The sequence below is a fragment of the Rhea pennata genome, chromosome 4, assembly GCF_028389875.1.
Source record: "Rhea pennata isolate bPtePen1 chromosome 4, bPtePen1.pri, whole genome shotgun sequence".
Lineage (NCBI taxonomy): Eukaryota > Metazoa > Chordata > Aves > Rheiformes > Rheidae > Rhea > Rhea pennata.
In genome coordinates, this window is record NC_084666.1 from 70,699,551 (window position 1) to 70,719,337 (window position 19,787).

The 19,787-nt window shown below is 38.7% G+C and overlaps 1 protein-coding gene across 1 annotated transcript in view; it reads right to left on the minus strand.

Annotated features, from left to right (window-relative positions):
* The window catches only part of MMRN1 (multimerin 1), a 46,422-nt gene extending 43,891 nt beyond the window's left edge, over positions 1-2,531 (minus strand). The window contains exon 1 of the mRNA XM_062575028.1: positions 1,985-2,531. Coding sequence (XP_062431012.1) covers positions 1,985-2,514 — 530 coding nt within the window. The 5' untranslated portion in view covers positions 2,515-2,531. The remainder of the gene's footprint in view (positions 1-1,984) is intronic.
* Positions 2,532-19,787: the final 17,256 nt, after the last annotated feature.

Genomic DNA, 19,787 nt, shown 5'->3' on the forward strand with positions numbered 1-19,787 from the left:
GCACAGTTTCTTGGCAGTAACTCTCCAGGTGTGTTGCAGTAGTGATCAATAACTTTAAGCACACTAGATGTGGCATTTTTTTCATGACTTTGCTGAAAAAGAATCACGTGAAACTTTATTACTCATCCAGGTCTAGTTCATAGAGAAAGGGAGACAGAACAGCAAAGTGACTTACTTGAGTTAGTCTAGGTCAATGGCAAAAGTGGAAGAACAGCTCAAGTCACCTTACATGACTTCAAAGGTACTTGTAAGCAGTAGGAAGACTAGAGCTGTAATGCACAAGAACTGCAGAAACTTGCGAGAGAGAGGCTGTGCAGCCTAGCAGTTTGAGAAACAGTGTGGGGATTCAGTATTGCTTTATACTAGGGTTGCATGCTGCTATACATAACTAACTTCATATCTAATCCTAGCTTTATTTCTAACTTGCTACATGAACTTAAGCAAAATATGACACTTAGGCATGTTGCATAGCAGGTTATTCCTTAACACTCATGAAACAAGGTGCTAAACAATACAAAATTATTTTGCTTCTCTGCAATCACAACTAAATCCTACTGCAATAAGTAAAATTGCAATATTTATTCACTGAAGAAGTAGTCGGTGAATATTCACTGAAGACTATTTTTTCCCCCCACTGTCTATATTTGTATCATATGTTCAAGGTAAAAACAATACTTGCCAATTCATAGTTGTTCTGAAGACTAATTTCGCTAGAATACTCTCCATAGCAAAAGCTGAGAAAGCTGAAGACTCTAGGGTTAGACTTTCATTTAAATAGAGATGCAGTTGTAAAATCTCACAAATAAAGATAATCCATTTAATTTAAGTTACCTCAGATATCCAGCCAAACACTATGGCAAGGTGTTGTCAGAAATAACATTCATTTCCAAGTATTCCAGGAAACCTGTCTAAGTAAAGACAACTGCTTACTCTGTGGTATGTCTTTTATGCTGAGGCAAAAGACTTCTCTGTGGTGTCACTTCAAGCATGACTCAAAACACATTCGTTTCAAGGGGTATCTTTTCTTTGACTTGAAGGAGAATTAGTTAATACCCAGACACAGCAACATAATTGTAGGAATATTTCTAGGGGAGGGTTTATTTGTGTGTGTGTGTGTGTGTGTGTGTGTGAGTGAATTGAAGAGGGGAAAAGAAAAAGAGTTTTCTTTAATTTTTGGGTGCTAGCATTTGGACAATTTGTATCAAAACAAGAAATCTACATTCTGAAAGCCCCCTAACTGTAAATATTATGGAAAAATACCAAAGCCTTGGGTCTTCCATTTTATATCAGTATCCAAATAGATGTCAATTAAGTGAACTTTGCAACATCTCCATGGTGAGTAAGTATTCACATCTCCACTTAAAGGTGAAGACGTGGAAGCACAAAGAGGATAACTGACTATTCTAGAGCTGTAAAACTAGATAGGACAACTTGGTATTCCCTGTTAAGCACAGCTATTAAGTATCAAGTTATATAATTCTGAATGCACACCATCCTACAATGCCCCTTTTGATGATAATAGCATTTCTAATTGTCAGATATTGACATACTTTCTATTTAATAGGAATTTTACAAACACAATCATTTTTAATAGGTTCCAAATGAAATTGTGCATTTGCAGTTTCTTTTACCCACAAGAAAGAAAATAAAAGTTTACTGGGCATAAAACAGGAGGTATCTCTTCTAGTCCTTTCCTACTTACATGTGGTAATGACCCTCCCATTGACATTGAAATAACTACTGCGAGGAATTAAATATTTCAGCCTTTATTCTGTTTCAGCTGTATAGTTTTGACTGAGTAAATACTGCAGGTTTGGTCCTTTGCTTGGTTTTTTTTTTTTTGATGGTCTTTCTTAAGCGCAGAAACCAGTTTTACTGAAATTACTAGGAATTTTGCCAATTACGTAACTGGGACAAGAAAATTACCAATAGCCTTCCTATGCAGTATGTAAGAGATGAGAAAAAAATATGTAACTTTGCTTACTTTCCTCTGGTAGTTTCAAAGCCAGATGTTTTGAAGCTGGCATCCTGCTGGGTGCTGGTGTTATCAGTGCTGTGGGCTGACTGCTTGAGAGATCTGTTCCCTGTAGTTGAATCCTGGCTTTTAGTGACCTCTTGCAAGAGAGGGGCCTTACTAGGATTGCTCTGTAGAGATGTTCCATTCCTGCTAGATGAGATTCCGATCTTATCCTTGTCAGGGTCACTGTGTCCGTTTGACTGGCTTGTAGGAGTAGAGGTTTTCTTCCCTGCTTTCTGTCCCAGAGTCTTGTCCAAAGGTGCAAAAGTGGCTCCCTGTAATATACTTCCTTTGGCAGCTTGGATCTCGGGATGGGGAGACTCCACAATCGCCACTGGGTTTACAGAGCCATATATTGCAGTAGGAGATGGAGTCAAGTCTGAGGGACTTGTCTGGGTTTCACCACCCAGAGCTGTGGTCCAGAGCTTGTGTGGAATATCAGCTCCACCACTGCCGCTCTGTAAGTATAATAGAAGCAGTACAATTACCTCCTTCATTCTGCTGGTTTGTAAAGGCTAAGATATCTCACATGTATTCCCTGAGCAAGGACCCTGCTGCTTCTTCCTTCTCCTGAGCTGCTGCTCATACAGTAAGTCTTCCCAGAGAATGCCCTGCTGGTTTTTATTTTTGTAGAAAGGAAACAGGTTTTGGTGTTTCAAAACTGAATGAGGAAGCCGGGTTTCCTGTTTCTGTGGATTTCTCTGCAACCTGTGACCCCTTGGAGAGCAGGAGCCTGGCAGCCTTCGTGGGAGGAAAAAAAGAGTTTCTGCAGAAGTCACAGGATAAAGATTAATAGCACAATAGAAATGTGGGAAAAATATGTAGAGTGGAGTAATCCTGAGGGATCAAAACTGAAATTACTAGGTAATTTTCCTTTCATATGTATATGCACAGGGAACAGAAGCGACTTGTCACGTGGCCTTTGGACAGTTCATACTTATGACCTTGTTATTGAAAAAAGGACCTGACAGATCTAGTGTGCTACATAAAGTTCAAGATTTGCTGTGTCTCCTATTTCACTTTGACTTCTTAAGCACACTGTTGCCACAAGTGGGGAAATGTTGAGGAAGAGATTCTCGTATTCATCAGTATACTTCATGCTTTTGAACGTATTCAGTTATGTATATATTTTTATCTGTTTTTTATGCTGCAGCTTACACCTATAGCATTGCTCTGAAAGTTCATAACATTTTTAATGCTATTCCTTGAGAAATATTGGAATCAAGTCCTGAGCTAATTCTACATTCCAGTAGCATGTTCAGATCCTTCACTTCCTATTCAGCTAGTAATTTTACTCTCTTTTCACTGGAAGAGATAATTTCCTATTGTACAGTTAAAAAAAAAAAAAAACTGTCTTTGGCAGAGGAAGTGTTTTACATGCAACTATCTATTTTTGATTGATAATCCTGTCAAAGAATCATGTGACATTGATTGTATTGCTAGCAGAACAAGGACCTTTACCACAAGGAAGGATAGTCCTGTGCTCAGCTGTCAGCATCTGTGTTGGCCCTAGACTTGCTGCAGATGCCTTTGGTAATTTTGCTGGATTGCTCTACAGCATGTGCACCCCATCCACACGTTATAATACTTGCTGTATTTATTGACTCTTCTGCCTAGATGAATTAGGTTGAGAAACCTTCACAGGTTGAGAAACTGTCATTTGCATGTCCATATGTAGGTGTATATATTTATAGTAGGTGTCTAAGCAACCCTATATTCAACACAAACATGTTCAAGGGAGTCGGAGGGCTAGTCAGATGACTAAATGGAGATATCTGTTTTAGCATTATCCTAACAGCTCTTTAGACTCATAGACTGGCTTATTGACTATCTTGACTAGGAGCTCAGTTCACTTGTGTCTAGTATCATTTGAGATCTCCAAGATATGAGATACATCTATATGGGCCTAGCAGAGATGGCATATGATTTATGAGAAACATGTGCCCTTGTGGAGGGACTGCTGGCAGGATGCTTGAGGGCATTTCAAGTGGTGTTAGAAGCTTCTATAGCAGCAACTGAATCCCATCCTTGATTCTCATTTTCTGAAATGGGAGTTTAGACATCTAGATCACATGCAGACCTCTAAATCCAGATGTCTGAATCTGCTATCCGAATTCCATGTGTAGACAAGCATGGGAGGAATATCCTGAATCACTGAGTCCATCACTTCCCTTTTATTGCATACTCTAAACTCCTGCAATATCCTACATAAACCTTTCAAGCTTGATCTTAAAATTAAGGTTGTTTTGGGATTTTTTTTCCCTACTTCTGAGTTGTTTCAGTACCTCATAGGGCATGAAATTCTTTTCTCAAGAGGCTAGGTAATATAAGGTGCTGTTCTAAGATAGTATTAATTGCGGTCTAAACATTATATTGTGAGCTTTACATGCAAAAATGATTTAGGGGGGATGTATACTCAATGGAGGGAGTAAAGATAATATTTTTTCACCACAAGGGTAAACAAACATTATAGTAGGTTGGTCAGAGAGGCTGTGGGACCTCCATGCTTGGAGATATTCAAAAGTCACCTTGCAAGGCCCTGAGGAATATGATTTAAACTGGCCCTGCTTTGAGTGGAGAATTGGACTAAATGACTTTGGGATGTCCCTTCCAAATTTTATTTTCTAGGAAATTACGCTTAGCAGCTGCAAAGATAAATGGTGCAGTCAGGAAAGAGAAAAGGAATCTTTTCTCCTCTACTCACATCCCCCAGCTTTGTGAGATTAAGGAGAGCTAGTTTCTTGTAAGGGAAAGAGGAAAAAGGCCATTGCCCCAGGAATTGCATAGAGAAATGTAACATCAAGTTTTAAAGTGGTGACAAATCAGTGCCCTATATGTTACAGAACAGACCTGTCAGGAACTTCTGATCTGACAGATTATTGTTGATCTCTTCAGAATGTCTCTAGCCACTGACACAGGGGCTGCATTTAGGATTATGGACAATGCATGTATGAAAGCAAATATATGCACTTAGGAACAGAACAGCATCTCCTCGGCATGCTATGTGTTATTTGGGAAGCAACAAGGGAAGCAAAATCCTCATTCCAGGGAAGTCTGATAAATAACAGTGACACTATGGAAATGCTGGTAAATGACTTGCCCAAATAAGTGTTCCTGAGAAGATATTTTCAAGAAAAACAGTGAGGATAAAACATTGGTTCTTCTTGCAGTCAAGTAAATCAGTGTGATAGCTGTTCCTGTTTTGAGATGGTGGGATGATAGTATCTGCCTTTCAGTTCCCAGATGATAGTCTGGCCTTTTAGATGTGCTAGTGGGCTGGGTTTTCCATTTGTTACTACTTTATTTTTTCTGTTTTATTGTCTCTGTAATTTGTAGGATTTTTCTGTGTAAGTAAAACAGCTGCCATTTTGTGATATAACAGGATAGAGAAGAAATACAGCTGTATTTCCTTTAGGACACTTTATATCCCCTCTTCTCATTCATTCTGAAAATCTGTAAATGCACTTTATGTAGAAGGACATAGGGACAGTCTGATGAGCAATCTCATTTAAAGGCTAACATAAGCTATTTCATGAGAGTGCCTTCCTTTTTGGTCTCTATATTTGAGATTTTGAATTAATACTATTACCCGAATTAGCATTTGTCACCTAATGTTTTTAGAAATGTCAAGATAAAATGAGAGGTAAATTAGTTTTGACCATTTTTGTATATTAAATGTAAGATGGCTTTAAAACAAATTGCAATAGCTGCACTCTGAGCTTATTCATACAATGAGAGCACCTAATAACGAAAAAAGTTATATCCTCCTACTTTTTGCCAGTAGTGAAGCAGTTCCCAGTCATAAGCATAGTAGTTTGGATCTATCTGGAAGCCACAGGGGCCATGGAGCCTGGAACTATCCAGGCCGAGGACTGCGCAACCATATCATTCTTTCTGGCTATACTGGCAGCTGAAACAACAGCTGTAAAAGCCGCTCAAACCATTAGGATAATAGGTAAGGTTGGAAGGGACCTCTGAGAGATCATCTAGTTCAACCCTCAGCGCAGCCCATAGGAGGACTGAAACCACAAGCTTGGCATTAGCAGCACCGTGCTCTGACCAACTGAGCTAAACCTGCCATATGCCTGCCAAGCACCTCGTGTGGCAAGTATGGGTAAAAAATGCGAGTTTCTTCCCCTCATAACATATCCCCTGTAGTCTCTCAAAGTATACCCAAGGCTTCTGAGAAATTTTGAATCCCCATATTTAGCTTTATTTTTTGAATTTAACAGTCCATATCCAATGCATATGGCTGGTAAGTATGAATTAAAGGGGCTCGACAGAAGAGTCATGCTCATGCTGTCTTGTTCAAAGTGGCTGCATTTTTTACTGATTATAACTGCTGTGTAGTCAGACAATAATACTTCTTCATAAAAATTAATGTAATAAATTCAAATTGTACATCTAGAATAGGATTTGATGAATTAAATAATGTTTTCTTTGATTTTTCATTGTTTTCTTTGTTTTCATTGAGTAAACACAGACCAGAACATCCCTCTCAAAAAATAATGCCTTTGAATCTTTACTTAGTAGTAAAAGCAAAAATCAGTACCTTGTGTATAGAGGACACTGTAGCATAAGGATTTTCTAATTAAAGGTCAGTGTGTTGTTTACATGACTACAGCATGAATTCTTAGCGCTCTTGACTCAGCTAAAATCTGGATCCAGCTAAAGCACAATCATATTCTATCTTCAGTATCACTCCTTGATCAAACTAAGCAAGAAAAATACCCTATAGTATTTGGGTATATCTTTACCCAAATCATGTATTAGCTGTGATTTTAAAGTGTATGCCAATACATCCTTTTATTTGTTTATTTTTTTTTTTTTATTATTTTTTTTTTTTTTTGCTTTTGAGCAAGTTTTGTAGTCTTTGAAGATATATTTATATAATGGGAACATGTATTTTGTGGGAAATCTGTCAGGAAATGAGGGAGACTTCTGTCTGCTTTGCTCTAACTTCAGTCAACTCTTAGGTAAAGCTGACATCAGGGAACTGGGCATGGTCTGTGGTCCGGGATGCTTTAAATAGGGATATGACCTGTTTCTAACATTTCCCTTCCTAGTGGTATTTAATTTATCAACATATATGAACCACTTCTGGATTTCCCTAGAACAAACGACTGGCAACACTAGTTGGCGTTAAGCTCTAACCTTGACCATTACCCTCTGTGTACCACCTCCTAAATGTGATAGAGGTAGTGATCTTTGACCATCTTAACCTCTACTAGGAGATGTTGCTAAAAGACTTAGAGAATGCTTAATTAGGCTGGAGACCAAAACATTCCCAAATGCCTTGAAACCAACAAAGACATAGGGAAGCAGTAGCAATTTATAAATCTTTTAAATCCAGCATTAAAAAGGCTTGGCAACACTCTACCTTACTTGCATTTAATTCAGGAGAGTGTGGCAAGCTGGGGACTAACTAATCATTTCTGAAGGACAGAAACTTCCTGGATGGACTTTTCATCTGTCTGATAGCATGAATTTCCATGCATCCCTGCTAGTGACAAAGCTTTGTTTAGCAATGCTGTGGAAAACAAACAGGTGCTGCTAGAGATAAGCAAAGAAAAGCTGCCATGCTAACTCATTTCCTCATGTATTGATCAATAATACACTGTGGAAAGTAGAAGGAAGCAGAGCTGACAAAAGAAATATTCCTTCTTTGGTAGCATACATTCAAATCTGTGCTGAAGATGGCTCTGCAAGAGAGTAATCACTATGAACCCTCCTGAACAGCAGTGCTACAAATGGCTAGAAGAATGGCATTTATCTAACACTGGAAGCAGCCAAACCTCATAGCATATTTATTATAGGCAGGACATCAAATGCTGCTAATTTCTCCAGATTGCGAATCATCTCTGTTTTGCAGAGTCTGGTGCATTCAGCATGTGTTTGTCTTTCCTTTGGCAAAAATGGTTGCTTGATTTTGCTGTATTTTCACTCACATCAATAGGGAGAAGGAAGAGCAGGAAGCTGCCACTACAGCTTTGGTAGCAAAAAGAAGGGAATAATGAAGTGAGAGGGGGGTGACTGAAGAGGAGCAAGGCAAAGGAAATAGAAAGAGGCAAAGATCAGACAGATGATAATGATGAAGGGAGTAGTAACAGTTCTGGAAAGGGAACTCTGTGCTAAAATTTGGATTTGCAACCTGGATTAAGCTTCCTTAAAACCTAGAGGTGCTGTTGGTTTCAAGCTTTTCTTGACAGAGATGAAACAAAAACCTTCAAAAAGCAGAACACCAGAATAAGACCTACACTGCTTTGTCTCCTGGGAGTCTCCAAGGAATTCCTCTCTTTCTTCATAACATATGCCTGTTTCAGGTTGGAAAGAAACAGGAAGATGAAGCTAGATAAATGAAACTATTCCTGGCCTTGCAAAAATGAGGTAGGTGAGAGGCCAGCATTAGGTGATAGCCTTTCTACCTTTGCCTTCTCCTTTTAATTTCATTCCTTATAGTTCCTTAATATAATGAAGTAAAGAATACCTACGACATTTCAAAAGTAACAGCAAGAAGCAACCCATAATTACCAAGCTAATAAAATTAGCTAGTCTATCAAACTACATAAGGAACAACCTACGGTTGGCTATGTCTGCGCGGTGGAATAATCAGACTGAAGAGAGAGTTGATATCCTTTCCATCACTGTTTCTTATAACTGCTGTTTCCATAGCAAATATGCAGACTTGGTGTTCTACAACCACCTCCCTTTATCACTTTTCATGTAGAAATATATTTCATGGAAAAATAGATTTATTTTTTCTCTCCCTGAGCAGCTTAGTCTAGTTCCAGTTTCTTAAAGAGACTAGGAGAGGCCAAACCAAAGTTCTAAACAGTCAAATAAGGTTAAGCTGTGTGACTAGAGCTTTGTAAAGGAACATGAACTTAATGCTTTTATAAAAAAAATCATTCTCCAAATTTACTTTTTTAAGCAGAGGGAACATTGTGCAAGAGATGCGAAAAGCAAGTCTTAATGGATGTGATCAGATAAAAATTTGCTATAAAAAGCCTGCGCATGATTTCCTAAGGCTGTAAGAGTTCTGATCTTTGTTTTGTTCATTTCTCTGCATTTAGCTCATCTGGGGCATCTGTGGGTCAATTTAGTTTTCTTTAGTTTATACACAGAATTGCTTTGTTTCAGTTTTTCAGCACTGAGGTCACAATATTGCAATTGGAAGCACACAGACAAGTATTAAGGTCTTTCATTATATATTGGGATATGGCATAATGTCAAACACTGCTTGAGGCATTTGAAATGGCTTAGTGGGATGGAGGTCTAAAAGAGAAGATGGTAATACAGCTGTGGGCATTTCAATATACATAAATTTAAATTTATCCATAATTCTGTCTCCTTATTTTCACTGTTCTTGAAACTTATCCAAGTTTAACTGTATACATGACTAAAGCTTGTTACTATTTATAGGGTAGGTAGACGAATTGCACAGGAATAAATGTGTCGCCCTCTAGCTTTTGTAATGAGCTTCGATTTGATAATGACATTCCATTTCCCTAGGGAAAGAAACTTGATTTGACTGGTGTATCCCAACTGGAATCTCTGTGACTGGAAGTAAAATTGGTCAAGGTATAGTACTATCTAAATTTCATTTAGATGTGACTTGGGGGCAAGCTGAGTATCACAGAACTGAACCAGTTAGCTGCATGTTGCAGTGGGATCTGTAAGAGCAGTCCTCTAGACTGGAGCAGATCTGTAGCAGAGAGATGTTTTGTCTGGCTATATCTGAAAAAAAGATTTTATACAAGTAGGGTTGGTAGAAGAACTGAGGGTTCTGAATGCCAACATGAGAGATTAATATCATTTGGAATGACTGGCTGGAGCCAACTTCCAGCACAGACTGATTTAGACTACTCAGTTTCTTTTATAGAATTTATCTTGTTGTTCTCTCTCCTTCTCTACTTACAAAGATACTTGGAGATCTATGTTCCTTAAAGATTCAGTGTTTGAAGATAGGGCAAATCACAGCCAGATGTGTCCTATGAGATCTGATTTTAATTTTCCACAGTCAGGAAAAAAGGTGCATAGCCATGGGGAAAGCCTAAAGTCACAGATTTTTTTGTCATAAAATAATTCTAAACAAGCTGAAACTGACTCTTCATTGTAGCTTGTGGCTTTTGACGGTGTTTCAAAAATATTCTTTGAAGCCTCTGAACTTGAAGATTTAAAACCTCATATTCTATCACTGAGTGAATTGCTAGGAGTACACAGGGTTGTGCTCTGTTTACCCAGAAACCTTGATAATATGTGAAGCTTTTGCAGAGTCTCATAGTCCTCTGCTCTTGCAGGGAGAAGGATGTAATTTCAAGCCCTGAGAGTGAACCTTCTGCTGTTTAGATTAGCTTTTCCAAACATAAGGAAAATAGATCTAAAAGACTTTTCTCTGGCCCATGCCATTAATTCTGTTCCTAGAAAATTATTTAGTGGTCTTGACGTGTCCTGGGAGAAAAAACAAAGGATCGCGAAAGGAATCTCTGTGTGTCATCCCAATTTGAACAATTGTAGATTTGTTGTAGTGACTATTTTTTTTTCTTGAAATGAAAAAGAAAAGCAGGGTTGGCTAATGCACTGTGCAGTGATTGATGCAGCTGGGAGTTTAGAGTTGGATTGGAGCCTGAAGGAGCCTCGGGGAGTGAGCACTATATCTAAATTTATGTAGCTCATATGTATTAGCCATGACACAAAGTGTCACATGAGTGTTTGGATTTGAAAGGTGTCTCTCCCCTAGTTGTATCAATAAGAGGAAAACTGGAGGTTAATACAGGGTCAAAGGAAGCATCAGCAAGCAGCAATGGCCACCAGCAACTGATTTCAGATGTATGAGCTGGAAAACCTTGTACCAAGGCTATAAACATGATCTCTTACTTCTCAACATGGGTTCTGTTTTGTTCACACATCACAGTGAATTCTAATAGCATACCAATAAATCTACAAAATAGGCTTATTTCTATTAAAAAAGGTAAAAATCGTAAGACCTATTTCATCAAAATGTTTGGAGGTTTCTTTTTTTAAAAAATAATTCTCACAATGTTTCTTTTTCAAATCTCCATGCCATTTACTAATGCTAAAAAGATGTAATAGGAAGAAAATGAAGAAAAACAAATTGAATAACTGAGAAAAATCTTTCAACTCCCTCCCCCACTAAACAAACAAAGCCCCCCAGTGAATATAAATTTGCTCTATCTAGTAAGCCAGGAATTTAAGTGTCAAAGCTTCTTGTGAAGCCCTTTTCCTCTCTTCTATCAGCTCTACTAGAGATAGACTGGAGACAAACTGAACCTGATATGTTTTATTATGCATAGCTACAAGGTCATACCTGCAATCCTTTGTTTTAGCACTCGAATAATGTAAGACCGTATAATGACACCTAGCACAGTGTTTGTTCAGGAGGTTCAGCAATATGGGGAAAGAAGCGCCTGTCTGATCTGTTTTCTAGGAATGCCCTTAAATGACTACAAAAAGATCAGGCAGCTGCCCAGATTTTTGCAGGAAGACAGTGTGATTTATTCAAGGCTGTTACATAACATTCAGACAATGATAAAGAAAAGAGAGAGACATTTTCCAAGCATTGAGCAACTGCCTTACTCAAACTTGGTGCAGGTATAGCAAAGGGGCTTTGGAAACACAGTCTGTTGGAGTGCCTAAGGTGAAGCAATTTTGGGCTGGATCACAGGAAGATTTAGAATGAAAAAGGCCTCACTTTCTCTTCCAGATTAAAGCTTAATCCATTTCCCTTTCCAGAGGGAACAGGGAGCCTCTCTTACAGAAGACTCTAGGGTTTCATTGAAAGTCATATTCTTTAGTCATAAGCAGCAGGATCTCTCAGACTCAGAAAAAACAAAGCAGCTACTATTTGACCACTCGCTTTTTGGCCTGGGAGGAGGATGCCCTGGGGCTTCATATACTGTGTCATAGTGAATATCACTTGTGAGAAAGGCCCTGTAACTCTTCTACATGATCTTAAGCTCTTCCCATCTGATTTTAATAGAGAGATATATCCTGTTCTTTCAAAATTTGCAGAATTTCTTTCTCCAGGTGATCCTACTGCATGTGCGAGAATGTCTTTGCTCCCGGGGAATACCAAAGCTCTCTGGGGACTGTTCTATTTCCCCTAGCTTTTTTCTATTCAGGAGGAGGAGGTTGGGGGGGGGGGCGGACTAGGTTTTTCACTTCCTCTATGTACCAAAAAACATTTCTTAAAGAGGGTTAGAGCTGGCTGAGATATTTTCTCTGTCCATAATGGTGCACATAGCTGTATCCTTGTAGCCCAGTAGATATGATTTTGCTATTGCTTGCAACTGCCTATAAGCCTTCAGCTAACACAGGCCTTGGGACTTGTCAGATTTTGAACTTGTCTTGGCCTCCCTAAATCTTTCTTTTGACTTGGTTGTAGCAGCAATTATATAATGATCAGGTAAAGATTTACTGACCTTGTTTTAGTTTTTGCTTAGCTTTGTACAAAGTGGTTTGATGTAACACCTATTGTTATCTGTAACTAACCCATAGCAATAGCAAGCAGTTATTATGTGCAGAATGAATTATCTACAACCTTCAAATAAAAGACAAAGCACAAAAGAGCACAGGCATAGGATAAGAGCAGGGGCTTTGAAAGCAAAGGCACAGGATAATATCAGAGGCCAGAGGTCTAAGAACAAGACAGGAATGATCAATTACTGGTCATGAAAAGAAAGCAACCTTGGGAGTTGAGTAAAAACATTTCTACTGGTAAGGGAAGAGAACAAAATTAGTATGCAACATATGTGAAACAAACATAATTACAACATGACCCTCTTAGCAAACAGTAAATTGACCCCAACCGGATCCCAGAGTGAGAAGGAAGAATAAACATCATCCTCCTCCCAGAGGAGATATTGAGCATGCTGTAAGTCCCTGCCTGCCAGTCTGAACCATCAACTTTCAGACCCAGAGGGGCAGTGCAAGGACCAGAGAAAGGGGCAGATATTAGGAAGTTTGTGTATACATCATTTTAACTGTATACAATTTGAATTGTATAAGCATCATTGTGACTGGGCTAAAAATAATTCTTTGATTAGACTGCTTAGACTTTAGTTAGACTGAAAACAATTTTTCTGCTATGCACATAAAGTGTGTTTCCCTTTTTCCTCATGAAAACATTCTGAGTATAACAAACTGATGGAGAATTCAGGCAATCTAGTCTGCAACTTGGATGCAACAAATTGGTAACATAGTGCAGAGCAGAGCCTGTACCCAGAATAGCAGACTGGAAATAGAGAAAAAAATCAGTTTTGTTCCAGCCCAGCACAAGCCTTGCTCATAACTGCAGCCTTTTAAGGGTGTATCTAGCTCCTGGAAGGGAGTATTCAGTAGGCTCTTTCCTTGTAAAAGGACTCACTTTTAATGACATGCAGTGACAATGAAAATTCAAACAAAATGTAACAGAACAGAACATGCTACACTGTGCCTGGCTTCCCAAGAAGCTCTAGGGTTCTATAAAATGCATAGTCTGCTGGGAAACATGGGCTTGACAAATTAAGAGCCACAGTAAAATGAAATGATGAGGACTTATTAACTTTTCAATCTGCTTGAACTGAGCAGCACATTTTACAGTCATATGGCAGGCAGGACCTAAAATATTTACTTACAATTTTGCATGAATCCTGCAATAATAAAATTTTCCCTATGAGCCCAATTTTAATTTCTACATGTTCTGCTTCACTGTGGTTTCACCATTGCCAGCTACATTTGCTCCATCAGTCCTAACAGTGATAAATTTGTGAGACAGAGGAATATAAATAGATGGCTATACTTTGAGATGATTGCTGTTGCTGTGCAACAAAATATACATGTCTAAAGCGGCAGGCTATAGCCTTCCTAAAGCCATGTAGGTAGTCATTGTAGGGTACACAAGAGAATATAGGAACACCTAACTGAAGGGTCCACCTGCATTATCAGGTTGAATCACCCACAGTGGCAGGCATGTAATAAATTTAGTTAATGCACAGGATCTGTGTAAACTGCCTGTGGCATGCCCAAGCATTCAATCTCATTGTTGTCTCAGCAAACTACATGGAAAAGCATATCCATGTTGTGAAGGAGAGGTCGGGAGATAGGTAAGGACCCCTAATTCAACCAGGTTACATTTCACCAGTTTCCCTCCTTTTGTACTGTGAACTCTATGTTAGCAGAAGGGGAATAAACTCTCTTTACCCAAACAGAGGTAAGGAGAGCCTCAGAAGTAGGAGCCACACCATTTTAGTAGCACATTTACATGGGGTTTTTGAACTTTGACATGCTTTGCCTTCCGTAACATGTAGAACACTATTAAGGCATAGGAGTGTCCTAGCAGATCTGGATGGAAAACAGAGGTACTGTAGACATGGGCATAAGGGAAGTATTCATTAAATATATTAAATACATTTTTATATTACATAAATTACAGTGATTGGCAGACTTATGTTACCATTATTTTCATTACTCATTCAATTTCATCACCAGAAAATCTGTTCAAAATTGCTTGTGTTTCCAGGATGTCCAGATCATGACTGCTCCCTCTTAATGCTAGCTTGCTCAAGCTGGCTCATGGCCAGTCTCCTATATGCACAACAAATGGGACATTTGGTTCAGGACAGCGATAATGTTAGTGACATAGTATCACTGACTCAAATGTAATTTTACTGTAAAGAAAGCCCCACGCTCCCTCTAACATGCAAGCTCTTCCTTTCTTTTCAGTCCTCTTATAAAAGGGACATCTTTTCACTACATTCACAGACTCCCGCCCCCCCAAAAATTATCAAGTATACACACCGTATCATTACATTACAATGTCTTAAGTTCAAGGTCTATACCTCCCCGTTTGAATTTCAGTTGCCTTCAGTGGCATCAAGACAAGCTATGAAGCTGGATACAGTTTTAAACACACATAAAAGGGTGATGCTAAAAATCAAACTTTAGAAAAGTGTTTCTAATAATTGGTTAGTTGCTCTTGAGCTCTTTTTTCCCCACTGTGATTAGATCAGAAGGAAACAGCAATCTCTGATACTCATCACGAAGATAAAGTGTGTTCTGCACATGATTTTTAGACAGCAGTAGTTAGTTGGAGAAATCATTTGCGGAGAAATCTCCAGCTGAGCCCTTCTATTTACCAAGGTGCTAAGGGCACCAATGGCCTTCCCCAGCCTAAGCAGCCTTACCGGGCTCATATCAGGCACCAGCTGCTTGAGGATGCCAGAGGTCCTTTCCGTCCAGGCCGTGGCCAGGCCTTGCCTGAGCAGTGCCACTGGCTGTGCTCAGTCCCGGTCCTGACAGGCTGACCCAAGCCTGCCTCATCCCCTCGCCTTGCTCAGGTGGTCACCAGGCCAGGGGGAGCCAGGCTGCCAACAGCCTTGTCCTGCTCAGGATGGGGCCTGCCAGCAAGGTCCCTGCCCTGCCTGTGCTAGGGCCACCCTGGACCCTGGTTCAGCCCTACCATGCGGGGCAACCCCACATCTGCTGCTTCCTCACCAAGGACTGAGCTTAAATACGGCTTCTGGGCCCTTGCACAGAGGGCAGGGGTGATGGGCCCAGATGACAAGGCTAAAGGCAGTTTAGGCTATTTTTACCCTTAGGGCCCTGACACTATTTTCATCAGCCATGTAAATATTCATACAGACTCCTTAGGTTAGTCTGAGATTCAAAATATTTGATCATTTAAATACCACCCCCTTCAACTGATCAGACAGCACTTTATTCCAGAGAAGCACTGTGCCATGTGCATCCTTGAAATATTACAGAGCTCATACACAAAACAGAAATCACACACTGAAGATGGTGAACAGCCTGAGCATACACAAAGAAAATTACATGTTATAGCATGGAACATCGAACCAAATGCAAATTGTGATGTCTATCTAAGCTGGTTTCCACTTTTTTTTTCATCTGCTATTGTGTTTATAGATTTTACAGACAGCCTGTTAATGACAGAGGCAACAAACAGAGCCATGGCTTCTTGAGAGAACAAGGCTGCTTGAGAGAGCAATGAATTTAGTACTCGTACTAGAAACAACAAAATAACATTACGTAACAGAAAAGCAGTATCCTGTTGCAGTATTCCATTGTAAGGACAGAGGTTTTTTTGTTTGTTTTTGTTTTTTTTTTTTTCCAATAAATTCCTATCAGTATAAGTCCACAAAGACAAGCTTAAGAGTAGCTGAGCATCTGCTGATCAAGTGTGTTTTTCTCAACAACATGTCTGCATCAGCATATGCAGAAAGACCTGCATCTGCTGGAGAGAGCAAGTTCAGTCTGGGAGGCTGTATAGCTGAACTGATACAGAACTCAGCCCTGCTCTGAGGCTCAGTGTGACGTACAGCTTCCAGATCTGAGCAAGCGTGCATACAAACAAATGGCCTGCTCTATCCAAAGGTATTCTACATTTGCAGGCTTAGCTAGGAGAAGACTGAGCTTCCCTGTATTGATGTAGCCTGTATGAGACTCTCACTGAATTTCAGTTATACCAGATTAGGTCAAGACTTCAGCTTGCTTGCTCCTGCACATTACTTTCTTCAGGCTTTGCCCTATTTATGGTAGAATCATCTTTCAGTCCAGTTTGTGACCTTCTAGGCTTCCTTCCAAACATGTGAACTGCGGTTAACATTAGAAGCTTGACTCTGCATCTGTTTCCCAGGGTTCAAGGTCCAAGCTGCTGTGCTGTGTCACTGCATCTCCTATCTTCTTGTTACACTTTGTCAGCACAATCTTCCTTCCCTCTTTTTAAAGCTAGCACAAGACTCTCATAATGAGACATGAAGAATATGTCATTATATTTCTAACTGTGGTAGTAAAATTGATTCAATAACTTGAGCAGACTCATCAAATTTTTTTCCAGTGAGTTAACACTTCTCTGTATTTGACCTATTAATATCTTCTTTCCGGTTTTTAGATACTGAACTCTCTAAGTCAGGCAGAATGCATCAAGATCAATGAGAATTTGGCTTAGATGAGAATTTCTACTGGTGCCACCTTCTGTTACCTTAACAACCAGTATGTTCCACAATCATTTCCACTCTTAATATTCACTGAAAAATGATACTGGAAATCAAATATTACATGAACACTTGCAGGTGCCTGTTTTCCAATAGGAATTCAAAATGTCAGATATCAAGCTGTTTTCCTCCAAGTTGTTTATTTCAATTTATCCAGGTCTAAAGAGAAAACCTCTCATTTAAGCAATTCTATATCAAAGATCAGATCACAAAACAGATGAAATCAATGGGAGCTTTTCTCCAGCAATGTTTGTATCAGGATAGACAAGTATTTGAAAACCAATTTCCTTGGGTAGCAACCAGTAATCAAAGCAGAATTAATTACTGATCCTAAATTCCTCCATAAGAGAAGATTTCTGCCATATTCTATATCATTAGTTCTAAGTTTGGAAGCTTTTGGTGGATGACTGCAGAGAGTAGATACTAATAATGATTTTTTCAAACAGGGAATTTTCTAGGTTTTTTAAAAAATGATTTACTCAAAAATCAGTCTAAACTGTAAGATTCTCAACAATTATAGATGTGGAAGTGCCATCAAATATATATTAGCCTGTAAAGGATAGTTCATAATATCCTGCAATATGGCAAGGGTTAAAAAATGTTACATTCCAAGAAGTTTTGTCTGGTAATCTACCTATACAAGACAACCAGTAGTTCAGATTCCTCAATTCAACAGTGCACATCAGCATGTTCTTAAATTTAAAATACATACAGGAGCAACTCAGACTTCACATATGATTAATGCTTTGTTTATTGACATCAGTCTTGATACATGACCATTTTCTATTTTCTGTAGATGGATTCTCTAGGACTCCTAAACTGTTCTCAGTACTAAATTTCTTTAAATCCTATCATGAATAGATTTTGAGAATATAACTATCTCACATTATTCTTGTGATTTTTTTCTTCTTCAAAATTGTGTGCACCATTAGTAGCACTTTTCAGTGCTACTAATCCTTTTCTGACAAATCAAAGACTCTTAAGTCACTACACTAAAATGTCTTCCAATTTCATTACATTTTAAAATTCTAGGTCAAACTTGTTAAGGCCTCGATCCAAAAAAGGACTTAACCTACACTCTATCAAGCCACAGAATAATGGATATACAATCTATTCTAAATGTGTCAGCAAGATTTAAAGTGGAGGGAAAAAAACTCAAATTAAAACACTTACTATTCCATTTATTCTGAAATGGTTATTATTCCATTTGATTTGATCATCAGCATAAATTATTCTCCTTAAAATCCATGGAAATTTTACTTGGGAAGTGCTTAGTGACAGCTAGATGCTGCTGGAAAACCCTTGGCTAAATGTACAATGCTTATTATAAAAATAGATGATTGCACTTGTAGCTCTTGCCCCGATTAGCTATTCTGTTGAAAGCAGGCAAGTAGGAAAGACAGGTTTCTTGCTTTCCCCTCTCCCCATTTCCCTTTATCTTGTTAAGTTTTGGATATGCTAATCATCTGGAATTTCTTTTTTCATCTCCAGAGTTGATCAAACTCTCTTTAGTTATCATACCAGAGGAGACAAAATTGAGAAACAGGTCAATGCACTTATAGCTCTTCCATGTCTGTTTCCCAGCCTATCACATCCTACTCTGCTCCCAGTTCATCTCTAACTTCTTTTCTTCCCCCCCCCCCCCTTTTTAGCATTTCAAGTCTATGCTAGCATGACAGTAGACTAAAACTTTGTCTTCCATTTCTTTTCATAAATTTGTACTGGGATTACATTTGGTTCAGGAACTGTATCTAAAGATTACACAGTTCAAGTATGCACCTTTACCCATTGTTGCTTATTCAGCATAACTCCTTGCAGTTTTTTGAGCATCTTGCAGTAAGAAAGAGAAACACGGGAGAAAGGAAAAACAGAAAAAAAAGACCTCAATCTCCTCATTTGCCAAATAACTGAAATTACACTAGGATCACCAGATTTCCTACAACATCAGTGAAAGGTTCCGTTTTACAGGTTTTGGATTAACTGGTATGTGTTTTACACAATACCTGAAGCTATCAGTACCAATTATCTTTAAAACTAACCTCTCTTTCCTCTCTTAATAGTAATAACCTAGAGTAAGACATAGAAGAATAGGTTGTATTGGTGTATAACTGAAATACAACAGTTGCGTTTTCTGAAAATATTACAAATTCCACAATAAACATCTACCAAATTTATCACACAGTATCAGGACATAATCTTGTACAATCCCAATTCCAGATTTTTAACAACAAAATAGACCAAAAGTACATTCTATAACTAATATAAAATGAATCTTTGCTCAGTTCCATGGCTATGCACATTTGTACAACTCAGAAGAAAACAGAAGCAAGTTGTACAAAATGCATTGATGGATCCATTGTTTCCTTTCTGCAGAACTGTGTTCAAAATTGGGTTAGGCCATATGATAATATATTTTTTCTTTATTCACAGCTGTATTAGATGAGATTTGCATCAGTGAATCTACATAACTATTTTTGATTGGATTAGGGAGCACTTTTGAAGCAAACCTCCCACTCAGCCCGAGTTAGTGGTTTGCATCACAGAGCAGTCAGAGCATGCAAACTTTTCTTTTTGAAAGAAACTAAGCTGAAAGACATGTTCATTCCACCCACAAGTATTCTGTCCACAGGACCAAATTAGAGCTACCCTAGAACACCTTTGTTTCCTCCCAAATATATATATTTCAGACACTACACCCTTAGCACTGATTGCTTCTCTCTACAGATCTTTTCCTACTGTACAACAGTACTTGCAAG